The sequence below is a fragment of the Oncorhynchus masou genome, chromosome 27, assembly GCF_036934945.1.
Source record: "Oncorhynchus masou masou isolate Uvic2021 chromosome 27, UVic_Omas_1.1, whole genome shotgun sequence".
In the NCBI taxonomy this organism is placed as follows: domain Eukaryota; kingdom Metazoa; phylum Chordata; class Actinopteri; order Salmoniformes; family Salmonidae; genus Oncorhynchus; species Oncorhynchus masou.
The window spans coordinates 60,796,528-60,809,920 of record NC_088238.1 but is presented as its reverse complement, the minus strand read 5'-3'; the positions used below and the strand labels follow the sequence as shown (position 1 = coordinate 60,809,920).

Below are 13,393 nucleotides of genomic sequence, written 5' to 3'. Positions count from 1 at the left end.
GATCTGGCAAATAGGAGTGGCAATATCGTCCGCCATTATCCTCAGTCATTTTCCATCCAAGTTGTCAGACGTCGGTGGCTTGTCATTGTTGATAAGACAACCATCATTTTCTTACCTCGTCCACACTCACTAATTATGGTTTAAATGGTTTCCCTGTCCAGATTCATCTACACTTGTAAGATATCCAGACACAATGTGCGCCTGATTACCTCACTATACCTCTACGACTGTCTCAGTCAAACTAGTATGAAACAAGACATACCTACTTGAATTTGTTTATGACGCCATTTTCTTTATTCCTTTTTTTGTAATTTACAATAACATATTGGCACAGTGTACATAATTACTAATCAACAATAAAAACAATTAGACAACTTATTAAGTGTAAAAATTCTGAAGTATTTGTTACATTATGTTGACATAATGCAGGAAAAACAGTAGCACTATCGCAACATTACTGAAAAATCAAAACCATTGTAAAAAATTTAAAATTTTAAAAATAAATAAATGAGAAACACATTCTTAACTGACACGTTACATTTTACTTGACATTATACAAATGTAGCTAATACATGGAATTAGAAATGATGTCAAAACTAAAGAAAAATCACAAAATATATATTTGGAAACACCCTATCAAAAATTAAAACATCCCAACTAATGTGTAAAAATATTCCCAGGCGTTCAGATTGCGTGCTCAGTCCCCTCCTGGAAGTAGGAAGCAACACATCTGCCACGCTGATCAACACTGGAGCCCCCCAGGGGTGCGTGCTCAGTCCCGTCCTGTACTCCCTGTTCACTCATAACTGCACGGCCAGGCACGACTCCAACACCAACATTAAGTTTGCCGATGACACAACAGTGGTAGGACTGATCACCAACAATGACGAGACAGCATAAAGGGAGGAGGTCAGAGACCTGGCATTGTGGTGCCAGGACAACCTCTCCCTCAACGTGATCAAGACTAAGGAGATGATTGTGGACTACAGGAAAAGGAGGACCGAGCAGGCCCCCATTCTCATGGACAGGGCTGTAGTGGATCAGGTTGAGAGCTTCAAGTTCCTTGGTGTCCACATCACCAACAAACTAACATGGTCCAAGCACACCAAGACAGCCGTGAAGAGGACACGACAAAACCTATTCCCCCTCAGGAGACTAAAAAGATTGGGCATGCGTCCTCAGATCCTCAAAAGGTTCTTCAGCTGCACCATCGAGAGTATCCTGACTGGTTGCATCACTGCCTGATATGGCAACTGCTCGGCCTCCGACCGCAAGGCACTACAGAGTGCAGTGCGAATGGCCCAGCACATCACTGGGGCCAAGCTTCCTGCCATCAAGGACCTCTAAACCAGATTGTAGCTCCCTTCAGTAACCACAAGCACAAGTAGTTTTAGTCAGAATTATCACCTTCCGTGAGAACTCCTTATCTTACGAGTGACTTATTAGCTTGGTATAACTCTGAAGTGCTTACATACATAACAGTTTACCCGGCGTTATAACGGGTTCAGATTAAACACGTGAGTAAAGGAAAAATACCTCATTGGCTGCTTATTACAAAAGGGAGGAAATCAAACTTCACACGTATTATTCCTGGCATGAATTCACACTTCATCCTAACATATACTCTTCAACCTTTATGAACTACACCCGTTGACATGAAAACTTAGCTAACGCAGCTCAGGATTGCCTTCCCTCCAACAGTGTGTTGCTACAATACGGATCCCCGTTACAACAGTATTAGCTACGTAGTACCGCTTGTATTATCATTTCCCCCGCACAGCGGACACGTAAAAAATTCAAACAAAAGACAACGACATAACCTGTACGTCTAACTGTCAGTTACAACCAGGCGGTGTCAAAGGAAGGCCCTAAAAATTGTCATAGACTGTTGTCTTTGCCACCGCACGGCAAGTGGTACCGGAGCGCCAAGTCTAGGTTCAAGAGGCTTCTACCCCCTACTACTCTCTGTTATTATCTATGCATAAGTCACTTTAATAACTCTACCTACATGTATATATTACCTCAATTACCTTGACTAACCGGTGCCCCGCATATTAACTCTGTACCGGTACCCCCTGTATATAGCCTCACTATTGTTATTTACTGCTGTTCTTAATTATTTGTTACTTATATTTCTTGTTTTTTGGGGGTATTTTTCTTAACACTACATTGTTGAAAAAGGGCTTGTAAGTAAGAATTTCACTGTAAGGTTTACACCTGTTGTATTCGGCGCATGTGACAAATACAATTTGATTTGATTTGATTGTGAAATATTGTAAAATTTCTCACAGTGTGAACACTTAATTTTATTAAATATATTTTTTATTTCACCTTTATTTAACCAGGTAGGCCAGTTGAGAACAAGTGCTCATTTACAACTGCGACCTGGCCAAGATAAGGCAAAGTTCAATCATTGCATGAATGTCTCTTTATGTGGATTGTTGAGCTCGTGGGGACGTCTCTCTCCCACACCTTTCCTTGCCGTTGTTTTTGCTGAATTAGCTAGCTAGCATAATTAGCTGTCAGCTGGTCGAGATGGGTTGTTTTCAGAGGTGTGCAGTTTTAGCTTGGTTTGTATAGATAAATAGACAGAGATAAAAGCACTGATGGGCAGCGATATGGAAAATCAATATGATATGGAATTTCAATATCAGTCGCATATTTTCAAAATTATATTTCTTTATGAAAAGCAATGCAATTGAGTGAATGCTTGTCTGTTCACTTCCAAGGCTGTGGCTGAAATTAGACAAATCAAATCAAATGTTATTGGCCACATACACATGGTTAGCCATGTGTTATTGTGTGTGTAGCGAAATGCTTGTGCTTCTAGTTCTGACAGTGCAGCAATATCTAACAAGTAATCTAACAATTCCACAACAACTACCTAGTACACACAAATCTAAGAAAAGGGATGGAATAAGAATATGTGCAGATATGGATGAGCGATGATCGAGCGGCATAGGCTAAGATGCAATAGATGGTATACAGATATGGCAAATAGGAGTGGCAATATCGTCCTCAGTAATTCATATTTTTTCCACTAATTGGTATTTCGACCAATTACATCAGATATTTTCTCATCAGATCTTTTCAGACCTGGTCTGATTGGTCAAAACACCAAATAGTGTAAACTGTTTCTGTTTGACCATTGGGCCACTCCCACAACCAGAAAATATATTGCATGCCAAGATCAACTTTTCAGATTTTTTTTCTTTTAAACATGATTTGGATATTTTTACATTAAAATTATAAAACCAGTTCTGTTAGGAATTAGTTATTTTTTCAGGAGGCCTAATACATTATTATGTTCCTCTCAGACAATATTACATTTCAAATCTCAAGCTTTGATTAACAAAATAGATCAGTTGGTGTGGCACTTGCGACGCACAGCTGAGCATAAATTGAAATAATTCGCTTTCTATTTTCCTGAACTGATGGTACCTGCATGTGATGGTCATGTTGCTTTCAAGATAACTGGGAACTTGGAGGAAAAACGAGGTCAAATCATTCAAGTCAATGAACTTCAAGTCGGAAAGATGGAGCCCTAGAAAGATGGCTAAGTTTTCCAGTTGGCTGTTGAAAAAGACTTTTCCCAGTAGGATTTTATTGTTTTTAAATGCACATACTCCAGTCAGTATAATCTGATATTTTCTAGTGAGCAGTATGTTGCTCTATATTGCAAACTGTAACAGGGAAAAATCTACGGTTTCAAATGAAATGTCACCAGATGGCTCTACCATTAAAATAATAATAGTGAGCACTATAGAAAGCGGCTATATTGCAAGGAGCTTCTCTTTCCGTCTCTTGTTCTGCACTGCTGTGAAAAACAGGGGATGGTCAAACCAAACACCATGTAGACATCCATCTACTACATCCATCCATCAACAACATCTCTCTACTACGGTACATCCATCAATCCACTACATCCATCTACTACATCCATCCACTATATCCAGCCATCTACTACATCCATCCATCTACTATATCGCAACTACAGCCATAAATCCACTACATCCATCTACTATATCCATCTACTATATCCAGCCATCTACTACATCCATCCATCAACAAAATCTCTCTACTACGGTACATCCATCAATCCAATACATCCATCTACTACATCCATCAATCCACTACATCCATCTACTATATCGCTACTACATCCATCCAGCCACTACATCCATCTACTATATCTCTACTACGTCCATCCATCCACTACATCAACCACATCCATCAATCTACCACATCCATCTACCTTTTCATTGTGTTACAGACATTTAAAGACAGTCTTTGCGTTCAGAAGTCTGATGATTGCGACTTTGGTTAGAAGCTACAAGGGCAACAGTCTCAGCCTTTTCAGCAGGTGGAGTGACAGTACCCTCTCTTTCAGAAACAGAAACTTCTACAGATCCTGTTTTATAGTGGCTAGCATCTAATATCGTCATAGGGGCTGTGTCACCTTGACCTGGGTTAAAAAGAGGAAACACCTCCCCAATGAACATAGCTTTCACAGTGACAATCAGTTTATTTTCTTTCACATTGATAAAAGAGAGTACTCCTTGGTCATAGTCCAAATACAACCCTAGTATCTGAGGTCTGGGATAGGCAGGAAGTAGGATGTCGGGGGCCATATTAAGCCGTAAGAATTTCTCTTTGTCTGAGGACAGGAACCAGAAACCATTGGAAGCTGGTACATCACCTTGTCCATTAACAGACCCACTTGCCAGTCCAACCCACCAGGATTGTTTAACGCCTACCTGCTCCTTATCCAGTCTAACCTCCCAGTAAGCATGGCTGCCCGAGGTAAAAGCACGAGTTCCAAGTATATAAGCATGCTTACCCGGAGGACATGGATTATCTTCACTGTCTCTCACAATTTTACTATTTAAACTAACTTTCAGATAAGGAGGAGCTGTCTTGCGATCCAATGTGACATCCACTGTTGAAGACAAACACAGAATCAGGAGATGCCAATGAACTGTAATAACAACAATAATGACAATAATAATCGGAATGTATGAGAAATATTTCAAAATAGATTACCTCCAGCTTGTCTCATAGTCTCTATATCCACTAAATCTACACAAAAACAGGACCAATGTGTAAATGTTAAAAAACAATTGTACATTAGGTATTCTGTATTAGGGATCAATATTTGCTATACACTCTTAGAAGTGTAGCATCTTGCATGATAAAGAAAGGCAATATCAGAATAAATTCAGATTCTCTTCGGAAAATGTCAAAATAGATTACCTTCAGGTTGTCCCATAGTCTCGATATCCACTATATCTACGCAAAAACAGGGAGAGTAGGAAAATGTTAAATGTATTCTGTACAGTAAGTATTTTAGATCAATATTTGCCATATGATAAAGAAAGACAATATCTTACATTGTGGTGACCATGCACAGAATATGGTCCATAGGTAGTGTTTATAATTTAGTGTCCATTGACTTGATGTAGTGCTAATTCAGAGGTTTAATTGTAATTCTCTTACAGGATCAATGTAGGCCTAGTTACAGTATAAAATGCCACAACATTTAGGACACATGGTTATAAAGTTAAGCATAGGTAATCCAAATATGGTGGAAAGAGGATTCCATACCCTCTTAGGCTCAAGTTCAAATGTGACCCAGTCTAACATTTTCATGGCATTGTATGCTTATTAATATATAGTATAACTATCAAAACCAAAACATAGCCCTGACCTCTCTTTTTGTAGAGCACACCGATGAAGACAACGGACAGGAGCAGAAGCAGAGCTAAAATGATGACAGCTGTTTTCAGTCCTGATGAAGTCTCTGGAAGTGGAAAGAAGGTATCCCTTATTTAATTCAACAAACTGGTGGACACACACACCCTGTGATAGGTTCCAGATCAGCATATGCTCATAGCAGAAAGAAACACGGTTATTATCTTTATTTACCTGGTAAAGCCGCAATGTTCCGTAGGTCCACTCTTCCCTCCAACTCCTCCCCTTCAGACAAAACCAGAGAACAGGATACCCAGGGAGCACTAGAGGGGGAAGAGAGGACCCAGCTGTGGGCAGACACCAGACCATGGGCACCACTGCTGTAGTCCAGCTTCTCAGGTTTCAGAGTCTGCCTCCCATCTGACCACTGTAGCCTGGGCCTTGGCTTCCATCCATGGGAAACACAGCTCACATTCACAGAGTCAGCATCTGTTCTGACTGCTGAGAGGAGAGGAGGGGTGCCCTTCACTGGGAAGGAGATTAAGTGCACATTAAGGAGGAGGGGATTAAAGTCTCAAAAAAAAAAAAAGTTTTTTTTTTTTTACTTTGGCTAATTCAACTATTTGTGAAAGAATAATGGATATCATTTCATTTCTGTAGCATCATTCCTGGATATGTTTTGCTTTAATGAACTCACCAGTCACATTGAGAAAGACACTGGCAGTCCCATAGTCCTGGTTACTGCTGACGTAACACACATACTCCCCTTGGTCACTCAGCGTGACATTAACCAGCTTCAAGGTCACATCCCCTCCCTTCAGCCCTTCTGACGTAAGCTCCCGGAGCCCCAGGGAGCTGCGGCCCACGTATTGGGACTGCTGTGATGCTTCCTGGATCTTCCTCTCTGTGTAGAGCAAGACCGGGTTGTCGAAATCTTTGGGCCGGTACCAACGCACCTCCAGGCCCTCTGCGTTCATGGAAGGGGTGAGCCAGCATGGTATGGTGGCAACATGTCCCAACCGTGCCGAGACCGGATCCACGGGTACCGAACACGTAAACATTTCTGATAGAGGATGAAGAAGGTGTTCAAACTATCACCATCTGCTGATTACACTGTTTTACTTTGGTTTAACTTGGTGAGTTTAAAATGTCAAAAGTCAGAAAGTTATTATTATTATTACTAAAAGCCTCAGAAATGTGTTGTTTGATTTTTTTGTCAAATACATCTCGAGGCACCTCCGCAATGTAGCCTAGAATGCATTTGTGGTCTGGTATCCAAAGATCCGATATCTTCAAATCTGTAATATCCATTAGAAAACCTGTAGCCTTGTAAATACCAGACTGATTCACACTGCAGACACAACATCAATATTAGCTTTTCGGGATCAGGTGGCTTTGCAAAGCTAGAAAACTGTCACTAGATACCACAGCCACAACGTTATAAACTCTGTCTAACACCGTACCCAAAACGTCCGCGCGCCATCGTGAGCAAATTGATTTTGTCCCCCCACACCAAACGAGATCAAGACACGCAGGTTAAAATATCAAAACTAACTCTGAACGAATTATATTAATTTGGGGACAGGTAAAAAAGCATTAAACATTTATGGCAATTTAGTCAGCTCGCTTGCTATTGCTAGCTAATTTGACCTGGGATATGAACATTGAGTTTTTATTTTACCTGAGATGCACAAGGTCCTCTACTCCGACAATTAATCCACACATAAACCGGTCAACAGAATCGTTTCTAGTCATCTCTCCTCCTTCCAGGATTTTTCTTCTTTGGATTTATATGGCAATTGGCAACTAACTTTCTTTCTTTTTTTTTCTTTTTTTATATATATATATATATATATGTGTATATATTTTAATGCATTCATAATACAGATCAACAACTTACATTGCTACATCATGCAAAACAAAACGCAGGCACTAACAATAAAATACTAAAACATGCAAAAAAGATCAATTAAATAATAAAAATAAACTATTCTAGTGCAATTGTAATCACACTGAAAAAATCTAATTGGCAAATAACTTTCATAAAATGTTTATTACCAACCACTGATGTCTTTCAGTCACACAGGAGGGTATAACCAATGAGGAGAAGGCAGATGGGTATCTGCTTCTATAAGCCAATGAGGAGATGGGACATGGATATCTGCTTCTATAAACCAATGAGGAGATGGGAGAGGCAGGACCTTCAGCGCGATCAGCGTCACAAATAGAACTGACTACTGTTCTTTCCCTTGGCAAACCAGACCATCGTTGGCGCGCGCGAGCAGTGTGGGTGCAATAATTGAATAATTATATGTAAGTGTGACGGGAAGGAATACCGGAAGGAATTGCGCCGGCAAAAGATTCCAAATAGGCCTATACAAATACAGTAATTAGTCTATTACAGGTCCTTTAATGAATCATTGTTATAATTCAGTAAAGATTTTAAACCGCCACTACTAGTCTTGGCTACTCACCAGAAGTGGCACTGGAGAGAGACACACCCCAAGCTGCCAATATGTACAACCACATAACCTGAAAATAATGAAAAATTGTTAATGTCACTATATTGAAATCCTGCCTATCGTTCGCGGGCACATATTACTTTCACCTTCAAATAGCAATCTAAAATATATTGATTGGGCTATGGTCGATCGTGCAAAAATAATTTAAATACTAAATTTCCGCAATAGTTTATTACAAATTCGACCATGGTAAACCACATTACGCCACGAGGTACCTTTAAAAGCGAAGGTCTACTTACTGTATACAGGGCCCTCGAGATGTTTTTTTTAATAACGGAAGGTGTCATGTCGTGCGTAAAATCTCAGAAAAATCACGACATCCAAATGAAGTCGGGAAATATTAGTTCAGAAAATAATGATTACAATCCTTTATCATATATCTCAATCACACGTATGCGAATAACTAGACCTGATCTTCCCCCGACAAGACCGTAGAACAGTAAATGTGCTGTGCCTATTTGTCGCAGTTTACTTTCACTTTCGAATTTGTTCAAATGTACTGTAGACTTTCAGAACTAAACCAAGATAGATATGGAACGCCGTTTGGGTCTTTGCACGTAAACACGTGCAACGTAAACTATTGTAACACTATGTACATATTGTTGTACAGTTGAATGGTGAGGTATAGGCCATTTCTATCTACAGTATGTATTAAATTAACATCTATTTTACATTCGGATGGGTTATAGGCGGAAAGACTAACTCTGGTGTTAAATAACAACTTCAATTCAATTTTTTTTTTTTTTCAAGTTCAAATCCCCGAGCTGACAAGGTCGTTCTGCCCCTGAACAGCAGTGGTTAACCCACTGTTCCTAGGCCGTCATTGAAAATAAGAATTTGCTCTTAACTGATTTGCCTAGTTAAATAAAGTTAAAATAAAATAAAATGCAATTATGGTCATTCCAATTGCCTTTAACTAAGTGTCTTTGGTAGACAGAAAGGGTGAAAGAGAGAGGTGGGAAGAGAGTGAAAGACAGAGAGAGATGGGGGAGAGAGAAACAGAAAGTGGTGCAAAATTACTTAGACTCTTGTCTTCGAACTTGTTAGGCAATCACATGTACTTACAAGGATGGCCAGTCTCACAGGAGGGTGATTTTTAACTGAGGTGAAGGTGGAGTGGAGTGAAGTGCTTGATTGCCAAAATCAACATAACTCTTCTTTTGGCAATTGGCATGGGATTGTCAAGAATGTGGACAGCTGGGTAAGTTAAATAACATTTTGTTTATCAACCACATTCCATTATATCTGAAATGATTCTGATTTCATATCAGAGAACTGATATACTGTAATATTTCAAATTTGTGATTGACTTAGTGTTGTTTGTCTATTGCTATTTTTGTATGACATACTTTGAAATCACTGAAACTCCACGTGATGTGATGGAAGTTGTCGAACCAGATCAGAACGCCTTCGAGGACAACCTTCAGGCACAGGATGTGGAGGTTGTCTGCTGTTAATTTATTTATTTTTCTGTCCCCTCCAAGAAATATGTGAGAGATCTATTTGTAATAATATGATACATACATTGCATATATTTCTATTATCAATCAAGGTGAGATTGAACAAGGACAAGGTGCTGGAGAAACAGGAGAGCTACCAGAGGAGAATCAAGGAGGGGACCAAGAGCTTTGACCTCCGTATGAATGGCTTGGTTTGGAAGAACGACGAAAGGAAGGTGAGACGTGGGAAACCTTGCTGCTCATTCGCTCCTAGCTGGGGTCACCATCCGTTAAAGTGAATATAAAAATCTCAAGATAACTATTTGCATTTGCCTCCTCGCGGTTGGTGGCATCGTCATGCTGTCAACAGTACCAACACTGGCCCGGGGGTTTTTCCAAATAGTAAATCTCAAGGGTCACGTTAAGTTACCTCCGCTGCCAGGTAGTTGTTGTTAAGGTGTATGACTCCAGTGGTCATGACACCTCACTGGAGTTTTTCACCTCTCTCACCTTTTCCAGGGATCACCCTTTCCATCAATCCCAGTGTCATAAAGAAATTACAGACAGGTATCCTTTATTTTTTGTCTGCTATTAACAATATTGCATGTCTAATCAAACATGTATATTAAATCATTCAATAACTGTAGTTTTACATACCTGATCAACCTGTAAATTGTGTGTTTGCTTGTTTACGTCTCTGTCTCCTACCCTGTTCCCTTTAACTCTGCTCCTGTTCTCCAGGACCTAGTGGTTCTGCCCAACTCCCAGACGTGGATCCACCTGATGTCCTCCATTACCTGTTCTCCAGGACCTAGTGGTTCTGTCCAACACCCAGACGCGGATCCACCTGATGTCCTCCATTACCTGTTCTCCAGGACCTAGTGGTTCTGCCCAACACCCAGACCCACCTGATGTCCTCCATTACCAACCACCCTTCAACTTTTCATTAAATCATCTACAGCTACTGTTATTGTCATGTCATTATCTGCTAAGATATTAAATATCATTCATCTCAATGATTAGCCTATGCAAATTAGTAGAAAAACATTAAAAGCTCATTAATTGGACTACATTTAACCTAATTGGGAACAAATATAACGTGGAAAAAATTCAAAGGATCCTAGTCAATCTATTGTTTGTCAAATCCAGAGTAAATATAGGCCTTCATATGTATCAAATCTGTAGGCGATTGTGGGTGACATCAATTACAAATATAGCTGAAATGTTCAGTCATCAAAACAGGCTGGGGTGTTTTCAGGACAGTTTAGACTAAGGTTCCTTCTACTCTGTGCGGAAGGAAAATAGCATTTGTATCTATCTATGCTCCTAATCTGACAAAGATTTCTCAATTCTGTAACCAGAAGCCTGATCATAGCTCTAAACTAGATATATCTGGACCTTCTCATAGGTCATCCCGAGTGAACGCTTCCAATGCACTTAAACATCAAGGGGCGGCAGTGTAGCCTAGTGGTTAGAGCATTGGACTAGTAACCGAAAGGTTGCAAGTTCAAATCCCCGAGCTGACAAGGTACAAAATCTGTTGTTCTGCAACCTGAACAGGCAGTTAACCCACTGTTCCTAGGCTGTCATTGAAAATAAGAATTTGTTCTTAACTGACTTGCCTCGTAAAAAATAAACCATTTCTTAAAGATCTTCATCATAATGACTGCTGGAGATTTCATAATCCACAACTAAGGACAATACCTGATTTTCTGCTAGATGTAAGACTTTCTCGAGAATTGACTGTTTTTAATAGGTAACGGAACATAGAAAAACATTCCCGGCCATTCTATCTGATCATAGTTCCATTCTTGGTCCATTTCAAATCTTCCCAATGAAAATACGTGAACTTAGATTGAGGTTTAATAATCATTTACCACACAACTCTGATTTCATCTTTCAGTTCACATCCAATTAAAATATGTTTTTTTTTTAAATAAATGACCACACAGTGGAGGTTCTCAACTATGGTATGGTTAGCTGTAAAAGAGGAGACACTACACTTTTTTCCTCTAATAGAAATTAAGACGATCAGAAGATCAGTGAATTGGAAAATCATTGTAAAATGCCCGAATACTCTGTTAAAAACAACTATTCAACAGAGAGAGAAATTGAGCTTAAAACAAGTAGACTGGAACCTAAAGACTTGTTGTGACAGAGTAGAATCCATTATGCAGAGGGTGTGACAAAAATACTATTTTCCTCAGTTTACAATTGGCTCATTCATCCCCCCTTCCTCTCCCCCTGTAACTATTCCCCAGGTCATTGCTGTAAATGAGAATGTGTTCTCAGTCAACTTACCTCTCTCCCCACAGGTGTGATAGCTACCTCTGAGGGTTTAGAGCTTGAGGTAGTCACCTCATGCAAGTACTTGGGAGTACTGGCTAGATGGTACACTGTCCTTCTCTCAGCACACATCAAAGCTGCAGGCTAAGGTTACATCTAGACTTGGTTTCCTCTATCGTAATCACTCCTCTTTCAACCCAGCTGCCAAACGCTGATTCAGATAACCATTTTACCCATGCTAGATTATGGAGACGTCATTTATAGATCGGCAGGTAAGGGTGCTCTCGAGCGGCTAGATGTTCTTTACCATTCGGTCATCAGATTTGCCACCAATGCTCCTTGTAGGACACATCACTGCATTCTACACTCCTCTGTAAACTGGTCATCTCTGTATACCCGTAGCAAGACCCACTGGTTGATGCTTATTTATAAAACCCTCTTAGGCCTCACTCCCCCCATCTGAGATATCTACTGCAGCCCTCATTCTCCACATACAACACCCGTTCCGCCAGTCACATTCTGTTAAAGGTCCCCAAAGTACACACATCCCTGGGTCGCTCCTCTTTTCAGTTTGCTGCTGTTAGCGAATAGAACGAGCATCAACAAAAACTCTAACTGGACAGTTTTATCTCCATCTCTTCATTTAAAGACTCAAGCCTTATCACGCCCTGACCATAGAGAGCCCGCGTGGTTCATGGATACTCTTTCTTACAGTTGCACCTGCTTTGCATTATGTATTGTTGTCTCTACCTTCTTGCCCTTTGTGCTGTTGTCTGTGCCCAATAATGTTTGTACAATTTTTGTGCTGCTACCATGTCGGGCTGCTGCCATGTTGTGTTGCTACGATTTTGTTGTCATGTTGTGTTGCTACCATGCTGTGTTTTCATGTGTTCCTGCCATGCTATGTTGTTGTCTTAGGTCTCTCTTTATGTAGTGTTGTGGTGTCTCTCTAGTCGTGACGTGTGTTTTATCCTATATTTTTATTGTATTTTTTTATTTTTAATCCCAGCCCCCGTCCCCACAGGAGGCCTTTTGCGTTTTGGTAGGCCTTCACTGTAAATAAGAATGTGTTCTTAACTGACCTGCCTAGTTAAATAAAGGTTAAATAAAAAAATAAACAGCTCATTTGGCTGAATATACGGTGGAGCTCATGGCCATACTCTTGGCCTTGTAGTGGATGGAGAAAGTCAAGCCAGACAGAGTAGTCATTTGCTCTGATTCATGTGCAGTATTGTTGAGTCTCCAGCTTTAGCTCAGGTAGCAAACAAATCAAACCAAGCTTTATTTGTCACATGCACCAAACACCACAAGTGTAGACCTTACCGTGAAATGCTGAATACCACAAGTGTAGACCTTACCGTGAAATGCTGAATACCACAAGTGTAGACCTTACCGTGAAATGCTGAATACCACAAGTGTAGACCTTACTGTGAAATGCTGAATACCACAAGTGTA

General features: G+C 40.2%; 1 protein-coding gene and 1 long non-coding RNA gene across 4 annotated transcripts; one reads left to right on the top strand and one right to left on the bottom strand.

The window, feature by feature from the left end:
- Window positions 1–271: 271 nt before the first annotated feature.
- On the bottom strand, window positions 272–8,571 carry LOC135516475 (butyrophilin subfamily 1 member A1-like). The gene is made up of 8 exons (XM_064940810.1): window positions 8,453–8,571; window positions 8,166–8,223; window positions 6,389–6,754; window positions 5,926–6,219; window positions 5,708–5,800; window positions 5,254–5,289; window positions 5,044–5,079; window positions 272–4,939 (listed from the first exon to the last, which is right to left on the bottom strand). Exons 1-8 carry the CDS (start codon window positions 8,498–8,500, stop codon window positions 4,278–4,280), a joined length of 1,593 nt encoding a protein of 530 aa, XP_064796882.1. The 5' UTR covers window positions 8,501–8,571; the 3' UTR covers window positions 272–4,277.
- LOC135516489 (uncharacterized) lies at window positions 7,926–10,617 on the top strand. 3 transcript variants are annotated; one of them, XR_010451934.1, is made up of 6 exons: window positions 7,926–8,004; window positions 9,261–9,414; window positions 9,600–9,655; window positions 9,766–9,888; window positions 10,172–10,219; window positions 10,394–10,617. It is a non-coding gene; the product is annotated as an uncharacterized LOC135516489 (long non-coding RNA). The 3 variants fall into 3 exon arrangements; XR_010451936.1 differs by lacking the exon at window positions 7,926–8,004 and adding an exon at window positions 8,745–8,830; XR_010451935.1 differs by lacking the exon at window positions 7,926–8,004 and adding an exon at window positions 8,815–8,857.
- The last annotated feature ends 2,776 nt before the right edge of the window (window positions 10,618–13,393 follow it).

Coding starts and splice junctions, on each gene's coding strand:
- LOC135516475 (XM_064940810.1), bottom strand. CDS start 8,500: ATGACACCTTCCGTTATTAAAAAAAACATCTCGAGGGCCCTGTATACA. Junction 6,755..8,165: donor TCTCTCCAGTGCCACTTCTG/GTGAGTAGCCAA, acceptor ATCCTCTATCAG/AAATGTTTACGTGTTCGGTA. Junction 5,801..5,925: donor GAACATTGCGGCTTTACCAG/GTAAATAAAGAT, acceptor TTCCACTTCCAG/AGACTTCATCAGGACTGAAA.